This window comes from Rhea americana, unplaced genomic scaffold (assembly GCF_003343005.1).
Source record: "Rhea americana isolate MKP2758 unplaced genomic scaffold, rheAme1 scaffold_6, whole genome shotgun sequence".
Taxonomy (NCBI): domain Eukaryota; kingdom Metazoa; phylum Chordata; class Aves; order Rheiformes; family Rheidae; genus Rhea; species Rhea americana.
In genome coordinates, this window is record NW_028186756.1 from 12,455,189 (window position 1) to 12,475,744 (window position 20,556).

A 20,556-nucleotide genomic window follows, 5' to 3' on the forward strand; every position below is an offset into this window, starting at 1 on the left:
GCACAGGAGTAGAAAACACATATCTAATGATTTTAATTATGTTGACTCTTTATTTTTCAATCTCCAATTATTGCAAGAAGAAGTTGCTTTCAAGTTGGAGAACACTGAGGAGGAAGAGAAAGAGTAGAAGTATGGGAATGTAGTGTGGGAATAACTTTCTGAAATAAAGCGAGAGAGTGAAACATGGTAAATTTGGTACCACTGTAATTATTTCTCTGTGTGTTTGCATTATAATACCTACACATACTATTCAGATGCTTATGCGACTAGCATGCTATCGTCTCTTTTGTGGTTGTGACATTAGATGGAGCTGTAGTTTTACTTGTATCCTGAGGTTTTGTTACGGTTTTTATGGTAACGTTCAACTCTTGACATCTGTTCTTATAATGCGAGTAAACTGAAATAGTCAAAGACAGTAAGCGTTTATTTTTGTTTCATTCCTAATGAAAGCTTTCTGCCTATATTTCTGATCATAGGTAGCCTGTATGCAGTTCATCAATGCTCTTGTTACATCTCCAGAAGATCTTGATTTCAGGATACACTTGAGAAATGAGTTTTTACGTTGTGGGCTGAAAAAAGTATTACCTGTAAGTAGTTTTTCCTGATATAAGAATTGATCGCAAATAACTGTGTAGTTGTTGAATATAGCCTGACTGTCTTGTTGAAAGTAGTGCCACTGAAAGGTTGGGGCGTGGGAAGGCCAGAGCTACAGAGGACCATCAGTTCACATTTACTTTTGTTCTACATAGCAGCGCATAGTTTTGTCGCTTTCAACTAGCAGTTAAAATGCACTATTGTTTTGAAATGTAGCAATTTTAGTTTGTATGTGCTGTAAAAGTATAGTGAAAAGGTGATGTAGGCTTTCATTAGTTGCGTAGACCAGAATGGCAATTTAGAACAATTCAGTATATGTTAAAAATACAATTAGGATAGTTATTACATTAGGCAGAATAATGGCTTTGCAAGTATAATTGCAAGGCTAGGGGCTTTTTTATACCTCTTAACCAAGAAACTATTTTGATGACTGCATCAAGAATATGTAGTTAAGCCACTGAGTATTTTGCCATAGAAGATAGGTGAAAATAAACAGTAACTGCTTATTTTTCTCTGAAATAGTTTAACTTTTGAGATACCAGCTTTTGCATCATCAATTTTTGTCAAGAATAACCTTTAGTCTTTAGCGCATACAAATCAGTAACAGTTTCAAACTTGTAAGTGTCAAATTTTCTTAGGGTATATTTGTGAAGCTTCAAGTTTTATATGATGTGGAAACCTTAAAACAATCTATTTTTATTTGCTGCAAAATCTCTGAAAGCTTAACTCTTTTAGTCTTTTTTTTTTTTTTTTTGTATATACTTAAACTTAGTGCAAGTTAGTCTTCTTACAATCACTAAATATTTCCCAAACTTAAGAACTGGGGGAGGGCAGGAGGTGGAGGTGCAGTGAAGTGAACTACAATAATTCATGATAGAAAACTTAATCAAATGTACTAATATCTAGATACTTGAGTACAAAGCAATTAAGATTCAGTGATAACAGTAACTTATTTCTAAAAAAAAATCTGAAGACCTATTGTGTTGAAATTCTGTCTCTAACCAACAAGATTAATTATTTAATTTCATAAAAGCTCTCATATCTTGTTGTTTGTTTATTCTTAATGTATTGTTAATTATAGCATATACATTGAGCTTAGATCATTAATTCTGTTCAAGGTAGAGGAGGTTTTTTATATTACAAAGCAAATTTCTTAATGACAAAGCATTTAAAAACTTTCTATGCTCTTATCTATGCTTAGGGGAAACTTTTCAAGAAATTTGTAAGTGAGCAAAAGTTTATGGAATAAGAAAGATTCGGGAAGAGGATCTGTAACTCTTGGTCTCTTTCTCTGTCCAAATACAAAGTATGCTGCTTTGACTTTCAAACATTAGAATCAGTATGAATTTCACTCTTTTTCTGAATATGATTAGCATCGAATTACGCATGGCCAGTTTCAGCCAGTTTTCATTTAAAGCATGGAGTGTGGTCACACTAATGGCTTTTCAAATAGTGATGCTTTTTGTGTGATGTGCCCAGTAGGAAGCTAAACTTACCTCTTAGTTGTAATGGAGAAATTGTTCTGTATTTCTTACAAGGAACGTATTTTTTTTTTTCCATCTCCAAATACCAGTTTGTTTTGGTTTTTACTTGTTGTGTTTTTACTTGTTTCTGAGAGAGCACTATAGAGAATTTTATGCTATAATCTAGATCAACTTTTAATAACAAAAGGCAGAAGCATCCCTCATTTACACTTTTCTAGCTTTCTTTAGCCTTCTTTAGCTTGCTTTCCTTGATGTCTAGAAATATTCTTATTTATTTGTTTCTTTTTAAGAACTGATATTGACAAGGCTGAATTGCTAACTACTTTCTATTAAGAGAACAGAACTCTGTTAGGAGATTTTGTTTCTTCTACAGCCTATACCTGCTATATTGACTGATATTTTTACCTTTATCAATTTTGCAATAGTATTTTTTTTAAAAAGCAGACAATGAACTATAACTTAATTCTTTTTAAATATGTATTTTCTGCTCAAAAGATTAATATAATATATTTTACAATGATGTAATCTTTGAAGGGAGGGAAACTGTTGCTTTAAGAAAAAATGGAAAATTAAGATACGCTATGCCTTGAAAAATAGGACTTGAAAGATAAGGAGAATGAAGAGCTTGATATTCAGTTGAAAGTATTTGATGAAAACAAAGAAGAAGACTTAATTGAGCTGTCACATCGTCTCAGTGATATCAGAGCTGAAATGGAATATCCTTTATAGAAATGTGAAATGGTGTTCTGACACATTGATTAATAATTTTTTTTTAATTTAAGGTAGCCTTGTCTACATGCAGCTGATTGTCACAAGAAGATTTCATTCCACTTGCCTTTTGTTAGAAATACAGTTAGAAATCTAGTATACTGATAATTTTCTGTTAAATTGAAGTCATTAGGAACTGAATTAATTTTTTAAAAATACTATTTGTTATAAAACAACAGAGTATTTGGTTTACCATATAAAGATGTAAATTATACTTGAATTCTAAGTCTGAAGAAAAATGACAGATTTGAAAACTAATTTAAAATATTTTTTCAAGATGCATATCTTCTGTAGATATGAAGAGGCAGTAAATGTGAAGTTACATGAGTGCAGAACACTTGCTTGATGTTTGTCTAAATTTGAAAAAGTGGTCATTAGTACTGGAGAAACGATTTAATTGCTCAGCAGGGAACAATGGTTCTGTGGATAATTGTTGCTGGAAAAGGTATTTATTAATAAGAGTAGTAGTTCAGAATGTTAAAGGGTTTTATATAAGTTATATGAATCCTCATATAGGGAACATTTTTAATCCTGTGCATTTCCTTGACAATATTTTCACTGATATTAATGAAGTATATCATTTATTGTATAATATGTTGAAAGATACATCTTCTGAAAACTACTTCCTGTCAATTCTCCAACATTTCCTTCTGATCAGGAATGATTATTATGTTCGGTAAGAATCAACTAGCTTGTTTAATTTTGGAGTGGGGAGAAGGAGAAGAATAATATCATTAACAGTGTAAAAGTACTCCGAACAAAGTCTTGTTTGAGAAGATGGTGCTTTGTTGTAAAGGGGTGATAAAAATGATTGATGTGTAAGGTGAAGACATTAAGAATTAGATAAAACCAGAGAAGCCTTTAATGTTTCTATAACTTCTTTTTAATCAGAAAGGTTGGGATATCACCAGTTTAGCTTTCAGAGTTTTCTACTCTGAGACTTTATGCTATGTGAAATTGAGGTGTAGTACCTTGCAGTGGTGTGGTAAGAGCTGGTAATTTTGAGCACAGAATCCTATTATCTTAGAGATTCCTGATGTTGTAGTGTAGAGATGTATATCAAACAAGTTGTTAATTGACTATTTTGATCGTTAATTGGGTGGTGGAGTGGAACTCAGTGTATTGAGAATTTATTAAATAGTTGCTGCAACGTATATTGGTAATATTAAGTAACTTTTATATTTTATTGCTTATTGTCTGGCAAAGCATGAAGTAGAAGTAAAATATAAACTAGAAGTATACTATATTTCATAGAGTTCTCAATATTCTCAGATATCCATTTGAGAAACTGATAATGACATTTTATTAGCCAACATACAAATAAGGCTTTTGATTGCAGCCTTTTGTGTAATTCGTGTGTAAGGAGTTATAGGTGACTTTTCCTCTCGTGGTTGCATATGTTGTTGTTCATGCTCTCATTATCTTATAAAATGTGTTCTTTGCAGACCTCAGTACTACAAGATAATAGAAGAATGCATTTCACAGATTGTATTGCACTGCAGTGGCATGGATCCAGATTTTAAATGTAGAGGGAGACTGGATGTGGATCTTACTCACCTTATTGGTTTGTATACTACGGTCAATGTTACCTTGTTCTTTGCTAAATTGTATTTTTTTTTTTCCATAATCACTTCTGTGTAAATTTACATTGACTGTGTGAATTTTTTCAATTTTCTGCAAGTGTTTGTGTAAGTTACAATTATATTGCCAAATCAAGCTCTCCAGCCTTTAAGAAATAACATAGTTGAAGCTTACTTCTCCAGCTTTATCTTGACTTCTATTTGAATCGTAAAAATCATGGTAACTAAAAATTGCTTGTTCAAAATTCTATTAATTTCTGGTCAATTACAAATCTTAAGACTAAGCATTTATTGTTAATGGATTTACAAATTTTGTGTGTTTAATTCTCAGAATATTTTCCATAACCAAGTACTTAAGCTTGCTTAGTAAAGTAGACTAATTAGCTGAAGCATTAGGAAACTGGATTCCCATATTGTTTGCGGAAGAAGCAGATGAATAGGTTTCCGTACCATCAGGCAAATGACAATTGTCAGCACTTAGAAGTGTGGGTGTTTTGTTTTATTTCGGATTATTTTTTTTGATTAGTGAAATTGACTGCTTTCTTGAAAGCTGGTGCTATCCCTGGAGTGAATACTTCATATGGGGAAGTAGTTACTGTTTGGAAATTTCTTAATTTAGGAATATATTTTTGGCTATGTGACAAGAAGAAAGGAAGACTTTTGTATTGGCTGACTTTTGAAAAAACTTTAAAAAAAGTACCTACCTTCATTCTGTTACTCAGTTATGACTTAAGAACCTGATCACTTGATTTTACTTCAGTTTCTGTTGATCTACTAGTTCTAGGGATAGCTGGTTTGTCTCTGTATACTAGTTCCTAGTTATAATACGCAGTTAATCGTGTTTACCTCACTTAAAATGTTTTGAGTTTTGCACTCTGTGAAAAGTCAACAGAAATAGCTGCTGTTCACTGTTTAGTGAAGAAATCTACTTTACAATCTGCCCACTTTTTCTGTTAGAAGCCTACAGAATAATTTTACTGAAATAAGAAAATGCTGCTTTAGGGGTTTCTTATGTTAAAAGGGTGCTTTCTGATTTAAAAACACTGAAGGAGCTATCACTTCATAATAATGTTAAACTCTACTTTCTTTGCCTTTTATTTAGTAGAAAATTCATGTAAAAGAGAAGGGCTAAAATCATCACATGTAAACTCACCTGTTAGAGTGAACAGAACTACTCTATGAGGATTTGTCTTCAACTTTCCTGGTCACGTGTTCTCACCGCTTTTTTTTATATTTACTGATTTTGTTGATAAAAACAACAAATAACTCACCAACTATTTGGTCACATGAGCCTTATTAGGTCATTGTGGTTTGCTAATTATTTATCAGGGTGATGACAGGAATGCATAGTTTATGGGATGCAGTACTACTGCAGTGTTTGATAGTTGTCAACAATGTAGATTATGCATATTGTGAAATTGCACTTCTGTAGTATACTAGAGACCAGTTCAAAAAAAAATTTTTTTTAAAACTTAGATTTTTTTTCCAACCAGCTGAATATTATAGTTAAGCAGAGAAACTAATGCAAGTGATTTACTTTTTACCTTTTGTGATTTATTTTCTTTTTTGTTTATTGCTTTTATGTCATAGAATTATAGGGTAATTGAGGGACCTCAGAGATGTGGTATGTTTTACATGACTTGTGTGGTAATTATTTAACTTTAGATGCGTGTGTGGACAAAGCTAAAGTAGAAGAAAGCGAAAAAAAAGCAGCAGAATTTTCCAAAAAGGTAAGTCCTATATCACTGATCTTTTAAGAAAGGGGATAGAAACTTGACAAGAACATTACAGTGGTTTTTTTGGTTTTTTTTTTTTGTTTTTTTTTTGTTATTTTTTTTTTTAGTAGAAGCTGAGAGAGCTGGGAAACAGTGAATCTCACAGACAGGATGTTCTTCAGCAGTTCATAGCTGTTTTTTAATCTCGTGTAAGGCTCAGATTTAAACTTGCTCTGAATTCAAAAGCTGATGAGTAATGTTAGTTGTAAATATCCTAAGTTCTTTTATTCCTCTGTTGTAGATAGTCGATGAGAAAAATTCCACTTGCTGCTATTTTATATTCTCCTGAAATAACTTAGTCCTAACAAAATATCTAAAGTCTAAAAGAACTTGGAGGAGAAGATTCATAACTTTCTGTCTAGCTCTGATAAAGAACTGAAAGGAATTTATCCAAAAGAGAGTTGTTACATGTTTGAAAACTCATGGAATTTTTAGGCACAGAGAGAGAAGCTAACACAAAATAATGATTTATTTCCTTATAATGTGCCCATGATAAATTACTTTTCCTCATTAAAAGAAATTCCGTATTATTCACGTGTTTAGGAATCTTGCAGTGCATTTTGGGACATGTTTTGCTAACAATGTTATCCTTCTGTGCAAATCTTTTATGTTAAGAACTTAATAACTAAGTTTGATTTCAGTCATGGGAAGTTTTAATTTGCTACTAGAAACAGACCAGACATTTAGAATTATTTCTTCAGGAAGAATTCCAGTTCAGCTTTTTCTTGCAATAAACTTTTTGGGGGGCGTTTCTGAAGTGATTAATACTTCTCTTTCTGCTTCATCAGTGTTGGTGTTTGTGCTTAAAATGCCTGGATATACAGCATGCTTCCTCAGATTGCTTAGCTGATTTGTAATCTCATTTCATCACGTCCTTTCTAAGAATATGAAATGCTGAATGCGCTGTATTAGCTGCAATATTACTGAAGTTCATATACCATGATGTTGAGTACAAAAAGCATTCAAAATTTTTGTGTGCACCAGTCTGGTCCATAAAGCCTTTTCTAGGTCAAAAGGCAGTACATATACTGATCACATTTCTGATATAGGATTGAGTGAAATCACTAGCTTTTCTTTCCAAAATGGCATCCGTACTTAACATTAATAGGACTTATTAGTGTCTAAGCTTTAAATAAAGCGAGTTGTTGTGTTGTTTCCCTGGCAGAGCTCTTTACTGTAGTGTGCTTTGCTAGTGGCAGTCAACTGATGTTCTTCCCAATGATAAGTTGTTGTATCCTAAGGAAGAATGATTAATAGAAACCTTTGAAGAATGCTAGTAATCTCTTAAACATAGCAAACAGTACCAAGATGAAAATGTAAGACAAAGTTTTCACAATCATGTCATAGAATCATAGAATCAGTAAGGTTGGAAGGGACCTCTGGAGATCATCTACTCCAACCTTCCCACTCAGCAGGATCATCTAGAGCATGTTAGACAGGGTGGCATGTTCCCATTTTATATGAGGACAGCAAGACTGAAGTGATTACTAACTTCCTTGGATGCTTCCTTTCTTATGTTACTTTGTAGGTGATAACTGATGGAGCTGCAGACATCTCTGTTCCGATGTAAGCTCTTTCCATGAATCATATGCTTAAGTGGAGTTTGAGAAGTCTTCAAAGTTCCGCTTAAAAATAAATAAATAAATAAAATTTATGCCAGAATAAGGATCTGGATCTAAGTGGTTTTGTATTGTAACCTATGGATGAGAATTTTTATGCGGTACTGGAAAAATGTAGAATTTTTTTAAAGCTAAAAATGCACCTATTCTTCTAGTTGTGCTATTGTGCAAAGACTTCTGAAAGTATAATATCTAGTGTGGCTATAAAGGGATGAATATTTCTATGGTTGTTAATCATTACAGTTTGATGAAGAATTCACAGCTCGACAGGAGGCACAAGCTGAGCTTCAGAAACAAGAGGAGAAAATCAAAGAACTTGAAACAGAAATCAAAAAGCTACGAACACAGGTAATAAAACTAAATCCAGTAGATTCCAGAGTTGAAAACTACTTCTGCTAGAATTGAAAAGAAGGTGTACTGTGAAGGTGCCTTGTCTCAGCAGAATTTGAAATCTATATAAGAGTTGCGCTGATTTATTTTCAACATAGTTAATGCAAGTAGCAGTTTTTCAAATAGCAGTATGTTCAACACCTGTTGTAGAAGCTTGCTTTATTGAAGATAAAATTTCCTTAGGCTATAAAACATTTGAATCTAACATCTCTTTTTCTTTAAATAATTGTTCATGTCCTAATGTTACTTTTGTATATTTTACAGAAGACTTTTGTTTCAGAAGGCTTTGTGTGTTAATTGCAAAGCTGGAAGTAACTGTTTATGTGTAATACACCACCTTTCAGACTATGCATGCAAATGAAGGCCAGTAACATCCATTTTTTTGGAACTTTGAACCTTAGACTGTAGCTTTCACTAAAATACTGTTTACTTAAGAGACTGAAGAAGATTAGTTTAACAAAACACAGTACAGGAGCCCACACAAGGAGAAGGTGATACTTACAACAACACTTGCAACACTTGATTTTACTTGCATTCATTTTCATATAAATTTCGCTCAGCAGCACCAGAACTATATGTCCAAGCGGTTCTGTCCAGGTTCACCTGTAAGGTGCCCATTGACCCCTCAGCAATTGCTTGGGTTCCTGTTGTCAATGGCAATGAATTGGATTCGTTACACCCTTTAGGAACCAACAATTATTATGATGTGATCATTTTGCATCAGTGTGGCCTACTTCATTCTAGTTGAATGTTAGGTGAGATTGCCACTGATTGCCTTTTCCTTCATTGTGGGTATCTTTATGCCTGTGGTCTCAATTTCTGTTCAATAGCAGGATGGTACATGCTAGGCTGTAACCTGGCCACCATCCTCCCACTGTGAGAGTGTGGGTCTTGCGCTGACAAGTTATCTGTGCTATGGCCTTATCAGAACACTGGCCTTCTCATCTTAATAAAAATGTGTTACTTTGTGTTTAATAGCTGGATTGCTGTTGGTTGTGTCCTTCTTAAAAAGTATGTAAGCCATTCTAGTAATCTATAGTCTGTTGCTTCTTATGCTGCTTTCATTCGCAGATATTTCTGTCCATAGTTTATTCACACCAATTTTAATATTTGTTGCAAATATCTACAAGACTGTGTTGTACTAAGTTTTGGCAGCCTGTCTTGTTGAGTTCCCTACCAATTGCTCTATTATAGCTTACTGATCTTGTGGGCCAAAAATACCATGTGCCTTGTGCAAAGCTAAGAATTATTCTAATCAATTATTTGTCCCTTTATATTGATATTTGTGCTTCTAGTTCAGATTATCAAGATGTTACAGCTCATTCACAATAATGCTACAATTAAAACTGATATGCATAAACATTTTAGTATCTATGTTCCCCCCCGACCCCCCAGTGTTATACTCCCTATTTCTATTCTCACCTAGCTTAGAATGTGATATTTAATTTTTTGTATGTTCACATTTTTCTCAGCTTGATTTCTTTTTTTTTTCTTCCCCATTTGACAGAAAACTGGAAACAGTATATAATTGCCTAGAAGAGTATGCTAATTAGATTAAATGAACAGCCTATATTACACAATGATTTTGCAACAAAAGGTCAATTAGACTGTAAACAAGTTAGAATGTAAACTCATTGTGTGGTAGTTAGTGCCTGATTTCTGCTGCTACTTTCTAATGTACTTCCAAGGACAAAATTCTTTGAGAACTTGGTGTTCTAGGCTAGGATCATGTGAAAAAATTCTGATGGCTTAGCACAAGGTTGTTTCTGTTCATTATTCCCTTTGCAACTTACTGGAATGGATGTTGCAATTGTTCTTCCTTCATACCAGTGCAGAAACAACAGCTGACAGATTAAAAACAAACAAACAACAAAAAAAACAACTAATGATTTCCATCTCTTCCTACCCTGAACAAGATGTCAGGATAGTTGTGAATGACTGTGGCCTCATAACCTCTTACATGGCGATACCTCCTTCTGTGATTTCTGTGGAAAGTTTTTCATTTGATTAATGATTAATATTATTAACATTCATCTTTGTTATTACCATCTTTGGTGCCTGGTAAGAAATAAGATGATATACTGTTCACTTAAGTGTTAATGCTATGAAGTTTTCTTTAAAATGGGAACAATTAATTTTGATAAATATGCTGGGTTATTTAGTGTATTTGGCAGTTTTATGGAACATAGTGCAAGCTATTGTTAATATTTCTCATTTAAATACGAGGATTGTTGTATTTGTTACTTTCTTGCGATACAGTTGGCTATGAGGTGGCCTAGGTAGTTTAACTTTATATGCAACTTCCTTTTCTTCCCAGATGAAAAATTCTCTTCATTTTTAGGGTCCAGGCCTGGCAGGTCAACTGACAGAAGCACCACCTCCACCTCCACCAAGTGAGATGGTGCCGCCACCACCACCACCACCACCACCACCCCCCCCGCCTCCACCTGCACCTCCTTTTTTGCCTGGTGGAACAGGTCCTCCTCCTCCTCCTCCTCCTCCCCCACCTTTGTGTGGGCCTCCAATGCCAGCATCTTTTCGAGGTGTTACTACTTCTCCACCCCTTCCTGTGATACCAGCATTACCACATGGAATGAAAGAGAAGAAAAAGTATAAGCCAGAAGTCTCTATGAAAAGAATCAACTGGTCAAAGGTACTATGATGCTTATTTCATTCTCTCTGTTTATTAAAAAGAGTTTTTTGTGGGAGAAGAAAATAACATGGTTGTAAATGGAGGTTAAAGTTTGTAGAATTCGTCCCATGCATTAGGCAGAATATTTCTGCTGCAGCTGATACTAGTTTTCAAAGACACTTCATCCTCCATGGGTGGATCTCCAAGTGTTTAATGTTGCCACAAGCCTGTAACACTGTACGACTTTCCTGGGAATACTGGTAGCTAACAGCTCTCAGAATTTTGACTCTTGTCATATCGAGTTAGTAGTTGTACATGTTTTCAATTGTAGGTGATATTTGACTTTCCAAGTGAGCTCTTAAGATGTAAAAATGTTCTATTTAAAACATGTTTGAGTTATCAAATGGTTAAAATATACACTTAAGTATAGAACTATTTAAAAACCTGTGTGGAAATGCATAGATTGTCAGCATTCTGGTAAAGAAGAATTAAAGTATATAATTCATCATCTTGTTTTGCTGCTGAATTTTGACCTGTGTTGAAATAGTCTGAAAATATATCTAGCACTAATGAACGTCATGAAGTCTGTTTTTAATTAAGCGGAAGGACTTTCCAGATAGTTTTATATTTGTTTTAACCTGTAATTAAAATTAATAATTTAAATCACGATTAACTATTTCTGTTTATCTTTTTCAGTCTGCAGTTCTCACATCAAATAAATTATTCTTCATGTGAGGTTAAATGATAACTAAATGAAACTTCTTTATTGTGGGATGCAGAATTAAGAGCATCTCAGAGAAAAACATCTTAAATCTTTACTTTCAGTTAACAAGCTTCCATGTTGTGGATAGCTGTGTTATCCTCGCTTCAGAAGTGAAATCACTTCCTGTGATTTCCTCTTATTTGATTCAGTAATTCGCGGGTTATTTATAATTTAAAGGGAGGGATGTTGCATGTTAAAACATGATTACTTTTCAAGTGTCTCTGTTCCAGAAACATCAAGATTAAGTTTACTTATTTAAATCCTATCTTCATAGAGGCAATGTTTTATTAAATATCTGGGTCTTCCCACAGTGACACATTTGTTTTAAAACATACGTGAATATGTTAGTGTATCGCAGAAGGCTGTTGACTACTAGCAGGCTCTTATGACTCATGCAGCACTAGCAGAATACTATTAGTGTTACAGTACATTAATGGCAATGTTGGAAATTTCATATCCATTGTAGAGAATTGTAGGTCAAGGTGATGTTATAAGAAACTGGAGAGATTGCAGTAAAATGAAATTGGTAGGGAGTTCTTTGGATATAATTTTCAGTATATTTCTGGAATACTGAAGTGTTCTTGAAAAATACAGGTAAATTTTTATGCTTTTGAATTTAAAAGGAGTCTTATATTCCTCCTGTGTTCTCAACACATCTGTACAAAATAGCTTTAACCTCCTCCTTGCCATGCCAAGCTATTAGCTTTTTCAGAAAAGTTATCTGTGCTGTTTTAAATAATGTAGTTGCATTATTTAAAAGAAGCAAGAATGTATGAGTTTTTCATACTGGAAAAGATACTTAATTCTTTCTTAGAGGAATAGGGCATTATTGAGTTATGGAATCAGGAGGGTTTTTGCAAGGGGAGGGGTTGTAGTTCATCTAGTTGGATAATTGTTTTTTTAGTTCATGCACTCTTACGAATCATTTGAATTAAACAGTTTCATAATCCTTTTTATTATAATGATTCATCTTCAAAAGTTTAACTTTTTTTAATGATGAGCTTTTCTTGAATTGAAGAATGTAGGCGATTTCACTTCCTTGCAAAATATGTTCATTTTGTTGGTTGAAAATATTTTAGTTTTGACTGTCCGTGTTATCTTTTTATGTTTAGAAGATTATTCTCTTCATAGCTCTTCATAGAAAACTAGTAAAACTGCTATATAGTTTTCTTGATTTTTCTCCCCCTCCAATTTTTTTTTCCTTTTGAAATGGAGCTCTAATACCTCAGAAATGCCTTCCCGCCTAGCCTTTTAAGTGTTCTTGGAATATTACATATTATCTTTTTTGCTGAATTTTGATATTAATCTCTTCTTTGGGTTTACTGGGTTCTTTGAATTTTTTTTTTCCTTAAGGAGTATAAGTTTCATCACAGATTTACGTTTTACCACTTTTATGCATTTGATCTGGCAAGTGTTTTCCTGAGTAAGTTTTTGGTTTATAATATGTGTTTACAACTGTAGCCAGTTTCATTGAAACGAATTATATTAATATGTTTACAGAAGTGATATATAGTGTTGTACATCTGAACACTGTATATGATAATAGAAAGTAACTACAGATGGATACTTGGCTTAAGTAGTCTGGGAACAGTGCCAATGTTCTTCCACATTCAGAAAAAAAATAGTCTATTTAGATCATCACTAAGGAACTGTTACTTAGTTATTTTAGGAATAAAAATCTTAGAGATTAAAAAATACTGCTTTTAGTTGTAACTCTTCATAGTTGGTGTTGCATTAAGTTAGATTTTTAAAATGTCTTGTCTGCAGCTGGTGGTGAAGTAGCTACAGAGTAGAACAGTGATCATATGGAGAAAGGTGGAGGACCTGTGTTTCAGTGAGATTCTGATAAGGTTTAGAATTGATATTGATGAATTTCCTGCATGTCAGCTTGAATTTAAATGGCCCTTTAATTTCAAAGTTTTTATTGGCATTTGACCAGTGTTCCAAACTTATAAACAATGATTGCAACACTTAGAAACTGGAATAGTAGCATGTTTTGAAAACATAAAATAGATATTCTGAATCATTTTGGAAGGAAAAAGATCAGCTTTCAGTTTCTATTGCAGTCTGCTTTCTTTCTTTCTTTTTTTTTTAAAGGTGGTATCAAATCAAGTACTTTAATCTCTGTGTATTTAACTAGTTGGTACATTTGAAAAATAGAAACTGTATATAAATGATACTAAATAAAGAATTATTTTTCATATATAAGATGTTAATTCCTCCTAAAGACTTAATGTTTTAAAAAGACATGCTAATTTACTCTTACATACATATATATACATACATACATATATATATATATACGGCACAGATAACTTCTCTGAAAAAGCTAATATATATATATATATATGTATGTATATATATGTATGTATGTATGTCCATTCTGATATCATTTGCAAGTAAAGTATGCCATCCTTTAGGCAGAGCAAGAAAGATTAGTGCTCTTCCTACAATCTTTTTTCACCACTGAAGTGCACCATGATTAAAAAGCTTTGGGAACTATCAAGAAGGTAATCAAGAGAGAAGGCTAGGGCAGTTCCAGATCTTGTTGCAATTATGCTATCAAACCTGTTTGGAAAACTTGTTGAATGGAAAATTTTAAAGATAAAACAGTTATACCTGTACAGTTATTAGGAAAAATATCAGATGAAGTACTACAGACATTAACTGCAATTAAATTTCTTTCTACTAGGAATTAAGGAAAAGCTAGTACACTTGATTTTGGTTAGTTCTGTGTAAATAAACTCTAATTATTTTAACTCTGTTTAGCTCTTTTTTTTTTTTTACAGAGAGAAGAACTGTAGTGATGTAAGGTTATAAGATGACTAAGATTGTGAGATAGAATTACTGTTTACTTGTTCTCAAATTATTGTGAATACATTGAAACTACAAATAGAACATAGAAGATGATGTATTTTGCCATTTTGAAATGGAAAACATTAAAAAGAAATCAACCTGAACAGTGTTGTCTAAATTGTAAGCTTTTGGCAAAAGCAAATATTCTCCTAATCTTATGAGAATCACTAGTAATTTCTGACCATCACATAGTTCTTTGTGTTATAGATTTATGCAAGTGAACTTAAAAAAAAAAAAAAAGAAGAAGAAATCCACTTAAACAACAAAAAAACTGAAATAACTGGAGAAAACATTCTTTACCTGCTTTAGTGCCCCCCCCCCCCAAAAAAAAAAATCTCAGAAGCAAGATCGGTAAATTTCAAGTGATTTGAGAAAGCAATCTCTATACACTGTAAAAAGGAGGACAGGAAAGAAGAAATGCAACCAACACTTCTACCTTAGCAGCAAGACATAGTCCAGTATTCACCACAAGGATGAACAAGAAACAGTGAACTCTCACACCACATAAGCTATAAAAGCACCTTCTAGTACAAGTAATTGTTCTTAAAGTTTTCAATTTCTAGAAAGAGAGACATCTGGATAGTCTATTGGTTATGCAATACATTAGGGGACTTTTTTGCTGACACTTAAAAAAAAATCATTTAAAACCTGTATTATGAGACTTCTAACATCCTCTTCCTGGCTACTGTCAATGGGAAGAGTAAGCAGCAGCAAGACTATCAAATGCGAGAATGTTTGAAATTCCATTTGAGATTTCCCTCATTAAGTATTTCAAGAAACTGATAGTGAGTGGAAGCACAGCTAACAAAAGCTTCACAGTAGTAGTCTTTCTTTATAAGGAGAATTCTGTAGCCCTTAAGATTTAACAAGCAGTGGCTGAATCAGCACTGGGCAAGCTGCTGTAATTTTATGGTGAGGACTATGCTGGTAAAATTCATAGGCAACTCTATGTTCTACTGTCATATTTTTAGGTCAATGGCTCTTTAATCTTTCAGTCGTGGTGCACTAGAGGAACCTACCAAACATATGAAGCAAAGGATGAACTCAGATTAATGGCTACTGGATACCATGAATTCAATGCAGATTATTACTTTAGGGCATGCTATAATCCTACATTCTGCTGTAATCTTTGCTTTCCTTGGGCTAGAAACTCTATTATCTCTTCTTTCTGCCTGCACTTTTAAAAACAATTCAGGTAATAGCTACCTCTTCTGGAGGTACTTACCTTTTTTATTCTTCTAAGATGGTCTAACATATACTTATACGCACTCACCTAACTGAAGTCTGAACAGTTGTTTCAATCAGCTACTTCTTTCAGACTTTAGGAAAAATTTCTATTCTTAAATTTTATCCGAGTTTTTCAGTTGCCAGTTGATGTAGAAAAGTGTTCTCTGATTATGAAATTTGTCTTGCCAAAAATCTGTGTCTCGTTGATATTGGATAAGTTTGTTTTTTTACATTGCATTTTTTTAAGAGAAAATTGCACAGATTTACTTGAAGGTATTAAGTTAATCTGATGAAATCATTGTGAACATAGGGGATAGTTAATGTGACTAATTTCCTCAGGAGGCATCTTTAAGAGAACACTTATAAGATGTATTGAAGTAACACCTTTGTGAACTAATTTTTCTGATTCTTGCACCCAAAATGGTGCAGGACCAAAGTGGTCAGATGGTAAACCCAGCCATGTTCATCATTTGCTGGTTGCAAGGACTTTGCTATGTCTCCACGGGTTAAATCTCATGTGGCACTGCCCCGTGTGTGTTTGTGTGTCTTAAACAGTTTGTTTCTAATAAGAATGCTTTTAATTCTCAAACTTAATTCAGTGCAATTATTGCAATAGTCTAATAGCATTGGTTTTAATTTGGCTATTGAAAATACTATTAACTTCAAAAATGATTTTTTTGTTTGTTTGTTTGTTTCAGGTTGAGCCTCATGAAATAACAGAATGCAGCTTTTGGGTAAAAACTAGAGAAGATAAATTTGAAAGCCCAGATCTGTTTGCAAAGTTAGCACTTACTTTTGGAACACAAATAAAAGGTACATTTTTCTCTCACTTTGCATCTCACTTCCATTATGTTTAAAAGTGTATAATGGCAATTGTCTTTATGATTTATACAATCCTATGAAATACACAGAATTCTTGCAATGTATACTTTATAAAGATAGCCATTTATTACAAGAATTTCCCCTCCCTATTTCTGTGGTCTGTTCTTGAACAGTAAGAAAACTGATTTAAAAAAAAATCTCAAAACTGCGCTTGTGGCAGATGTGAATTTGTTTCAAGACAGATGCTAATAAAAATTAAAATTTTAATTCTAAAATCATGCTCCTCTGCATTAAAATGCCTAGCTGCAGGAATTTCAAGTTGTCAGGTTCTTTTAGCTATTCCACATGTGAAGTGTTTAATGTATAATGTCAAATCTACCCATTTGAAGTTACTGGGAGTTGCATGAAGTTTTGATTTATCAGAGTGGTACAGCAATGCGCTTAAATCAGAGTAGAAGTATAGTAGAAGTATATCAGCAATATATATCACAAAAGTATACAACTACAATATACAGTTAAATCAGAACATAAATGTGAGTTTTGTTACTGGTCTCTATGATATGCTTGCTATCATGCTGAGCATATCAAATGGCTAGGAAGGATTATGTATGTTGAAACCATTTTAAGCCTGTTCTTTTAAAAGTTCTTCTGTTTGTTCTTCATTTTTTGTACTCTATGTTGGGCTAAGCTGTATATACGTCCCCTATAGCTGCTCTGACTTAATCAGGAAGACATATAATTGCATTCTTATTAACCTGGGGACGAACAGTTACACAGGGGGTTGATCCACGCAGCTGATAGAGCTGATGTAGAGAAAAGGGGTACCTTCTGGTTCCCTTTGTGCTGAGATAGTTCAGATTCCTTTGCAGCAGTTGTGGTCAATCTCTCTGTTCATTCTGAGCATCAAGAGCTTACAGCTTTTGCCTATCTCCTCACAGCCTTCTTCCATTTCAGAAGGGTTTATTGATCCATCAGACAAGTTTAGAATTGAGACTATACTACCCTGGTGTACTGACTCTTGGTTGGCTCAAAGCACAAACTGAGTGAACCTACCTCTGTGTAGCATATTTTGCAGACATGGATCTCCTTGGTCTTTGCTTTCAGGTCTTTTTAAAGTGGAATACTATATGAAGTCTCATGAAAAAAGATGATAAGCTTCTTTTATTAAAATAGAGAGAAAAGAGAGCTTTCATATTATTTCAATTCATGTTATGTGTTACGTAAGAAGCATTTCCTAACAGAAATTCTCTACAGTTAAACCGCGCTTTTATTGGCATTTGTGAACCAAATATAAGTTAGTTTTCTTAGAGTTGAATGTGTGAGTGCATATTCTTTAAATTGTTTGAAAAACATCATAGGAAAACATCAAATATTCTTCCAATTTATGTTGGAGCACTGTGTGGAGTGGGTCAATTGTTTGACCGTATTAGAGAGAACAGCACAGTGAGAATACTACCTTATGATGGCACTTTCTGAAAAGTCAAGGTGAGATTGCTTAGTATATCATGTAAATAGCTCTTCTGCTAATATTTTGGGATTAATAAAATTCTTATTTTCTCCAATGTTTTTAATTCCATCAATAGGATGTAGTTTATTAATATTCATATCTGAAGTCTGGAATGTAGTTGACTAACAACTGTAATGTTATGATTCTGGTACTTTAATACCATCTTCAGTTATTTGTGGTTTTCAGATGGCATTAGAGTACTTCTGAAGCAGCAGACTACCTCTTCAAGACTTATGGTTAACCATGAATAATAATGAACAATCAATCAGTATTTAATATGTGGGCAATTTACCAGTAATTCATTTCAGGCATTGGAAAGTAGCAAGTACTGTTGAAGTATGGTTCAATAATAACTTATTGAAGAGCTAATGAGGCAGCCCAACAAATTATAGTTCAAAAAGCAGCAGGTACTGAAAGAATGAATTCCTGGTCTAGTCACAAATCTTTTCTCCATCTGTCAGGCAGTTAGTCTAGCATACTTCAGGGATGTGCACTTCTTGAAGGTGAATGCAGTCAGATGATTCAAGTGTTCATAGGCCAAATCTAAAGCAAACAAAATTTAGTTTTTAAGAGAATTGAGTGCATGTTCTAGGATGTCTGTAAACGTTTTTTTTTTGTGTTGGTTTAACTTTTAAGGGTTTGATTTTGAGAATTAACATTTCATGTGATACTTTGTATTTTAACTGTAGGGAGTCTTCTTTCTTAAAAAAAAAAAAGTGCTAAAAATGTTTTTGCACTTCTATAAATTACTTGAGGATTTTATTGCTTTAAATGTAAGTTATTGCACATAGAAATTATTTCTGGTATTCTAGGCTGTGTTCTGAATTTCAGGAATAAGATCTACAGTTTTTACTGTATTGAAAAAATTTATTCAGGTTAAACAAGGTGTCTTAGAGTACCATAAGCTTCCTGAGTTATTCCTTGAGTAGAATTTTTCCTTGAGTTATTTTCGAATAAATGTCTGTTTCTCCTGAGCCTATTTGAAACCCCTTAGAAAAGTTAGTCAACTCTGTTCTTTTCATTAGATAATACTGAGTTCTTTCACTCGAACTCTTGCTCTTTTAAGTTACTGAATCTCAAACATTAGTCTTCTGACTGTACAGTGTTTCCCATTTTTTCCTCTAAATGTGTTGCATCCAGTAATACAAAAGCAGTGTTTGCAGTAATTTAACCCTCTTTTCCATAGAAGTTTATTAAATTCTGGACTCACTGTAAGAATCAAGACTAGATGGCCTTGCGATCAGGTTGCAATTATGTGTGGTCTGTACTGTGTGGTTTAGGTGTAATGGCAAGGCAAGAAAATCTTCAGGGAAAGGAAGCGATGGCAGCAGATAGCATTTGCAGTGGAGTAAGTACTTTCCTCATGAAAATGACAGGGTTCTTCCTTGAGCTGAATTCTTTTATCAGCAATTGAAGAAATGTTTCTGAATTCCTCAAAAAGCTTCTTCATTAAAAATATCGCAAAGAAACCCTCATTAAAAATATTGTGAAGAAACCTTCTTGAAATGTTGACATAGCTGTCAGTTGTCTATGAGAGGAAATTCTTGCTGACCTAGTTGCACAGTTATAAAACTATAAACAGCAGAAATTCTCTTACTAGCTTCATTTCATAGCTTTGCAGATGTTTTCCCCTTCTTCCTTAAGTTATTCTCACTTAATAGTTGTGGAAAATAATATACTATAACAAAGGATGAGAAAACTCTTAAATATAAAGATTACATTGTTAGTGTTTATTTAAATTTCTCTGAAGTTCAAGTTATGAGCAGGCCAACTTGTGAACGAGTCTTTCAGTGTATTTAACAACTATTCCCAAAAAGCTGAGGGAGTTATACACCAAAATGCAGTGCAGTATTTTTGTTGAAAAGCTTCTAAAGAGAATACGGTGCATTTTCAGAAATGTGATGAAATTGTATTGATCATTACTGAAAAAAATGCTTTATGGGCAGTCTTTCATATACTCTTCTGGAAAATGCTGCTAAATGCACATTAAAATCCTATTTAGCTGAATAGTAGAGAAAATTAGTATTTTTTTTAATTAAATCTTTAAGTAAAACTCTAAAAGCTAGTAGAAGTTGGAAGAGTCTCATAGTACTTAGTAGCAGTACAGACTCAAGTAATTACATTCAACAAGAAATTTTACTCTGCAATTTCTACCTGCAAATGGGAGCGTTAAAAGAGTACTTCAAATTCTTCCTCCTTATTGTTAGCTTTTACATCCACAGAAAGCATCTTAATCACCAGAATAGTGATTTCAAGCATAATTTAGGAACAATCAAATTTCTCTTTCCATTCATTCTAATCTTTAGTATGGTCTCCTGATGTTTTCCATGAGAATGATGGATAATGACAGATAGACATGCATTTTATTGTCTTGTGAGAGCACAGTCAGCATGTAAAACAAATATATGGATGAAGGGAAGAAAACTGACGAACACCAAAAGCTTATTGCAATGACTTAGTGTGTGTTATCTTCTATTTCATGAGATTTTTGGAATGCCAATAGGAATAGTGGCTGAAGCAAAACAAATGATAATATACA

At 33.4% G+C, this 20,556-nt stretch overlaps 1 protein-coding gene across 1 annotated transcript in view; it reads left to right on the forward strand.

Annotated features, from left to right (window-relative positions):
• Nucleotides 1–20,556, forward strand: part of DIAPH2 (diaphanous related formin 2) — a 234,430-nt gene that overhangs the window by 30,623 nt on the left and 183,251 nt on the right. Inside the window, exons 11-18 of the mRNA XM_085319734.1 lie at nucleotides 477–587; nucleotides 2,676–2,794; nucleotides 3,406–3,522; nucleotides 4,292–4,410; nucleotides 6,092–6,156; nucleotides 8,064–8,168; nucleotides 10,552–10,863; nucleotides 16,387–16,501. Coding sequence (XP_085175860.1) covers nucleotides 477–587; nucleotides 2,676–2,794; nucleotides 3,406–3,522; nucleotides 4,292–4,410; nucleotides 6,092–6,156; nucleotides 8,064–8,168; nucleotides 10,552–10,863; nucleotides 16,387–16,501 — 1,063 coding nt within the window. The remainder of the gene's footprint in view (nucleotides 1–476; nucleotides 588–2,675; nucleotides 2,795–3,405; nucleotides 3,523–4,291; nucleotides 4,411–6,091; nucleotides 6,157–8,063; nucleotides 8,169–10,551; nucleotides 10,864–16,386; nucleotides 16,502–20,556) is intronic.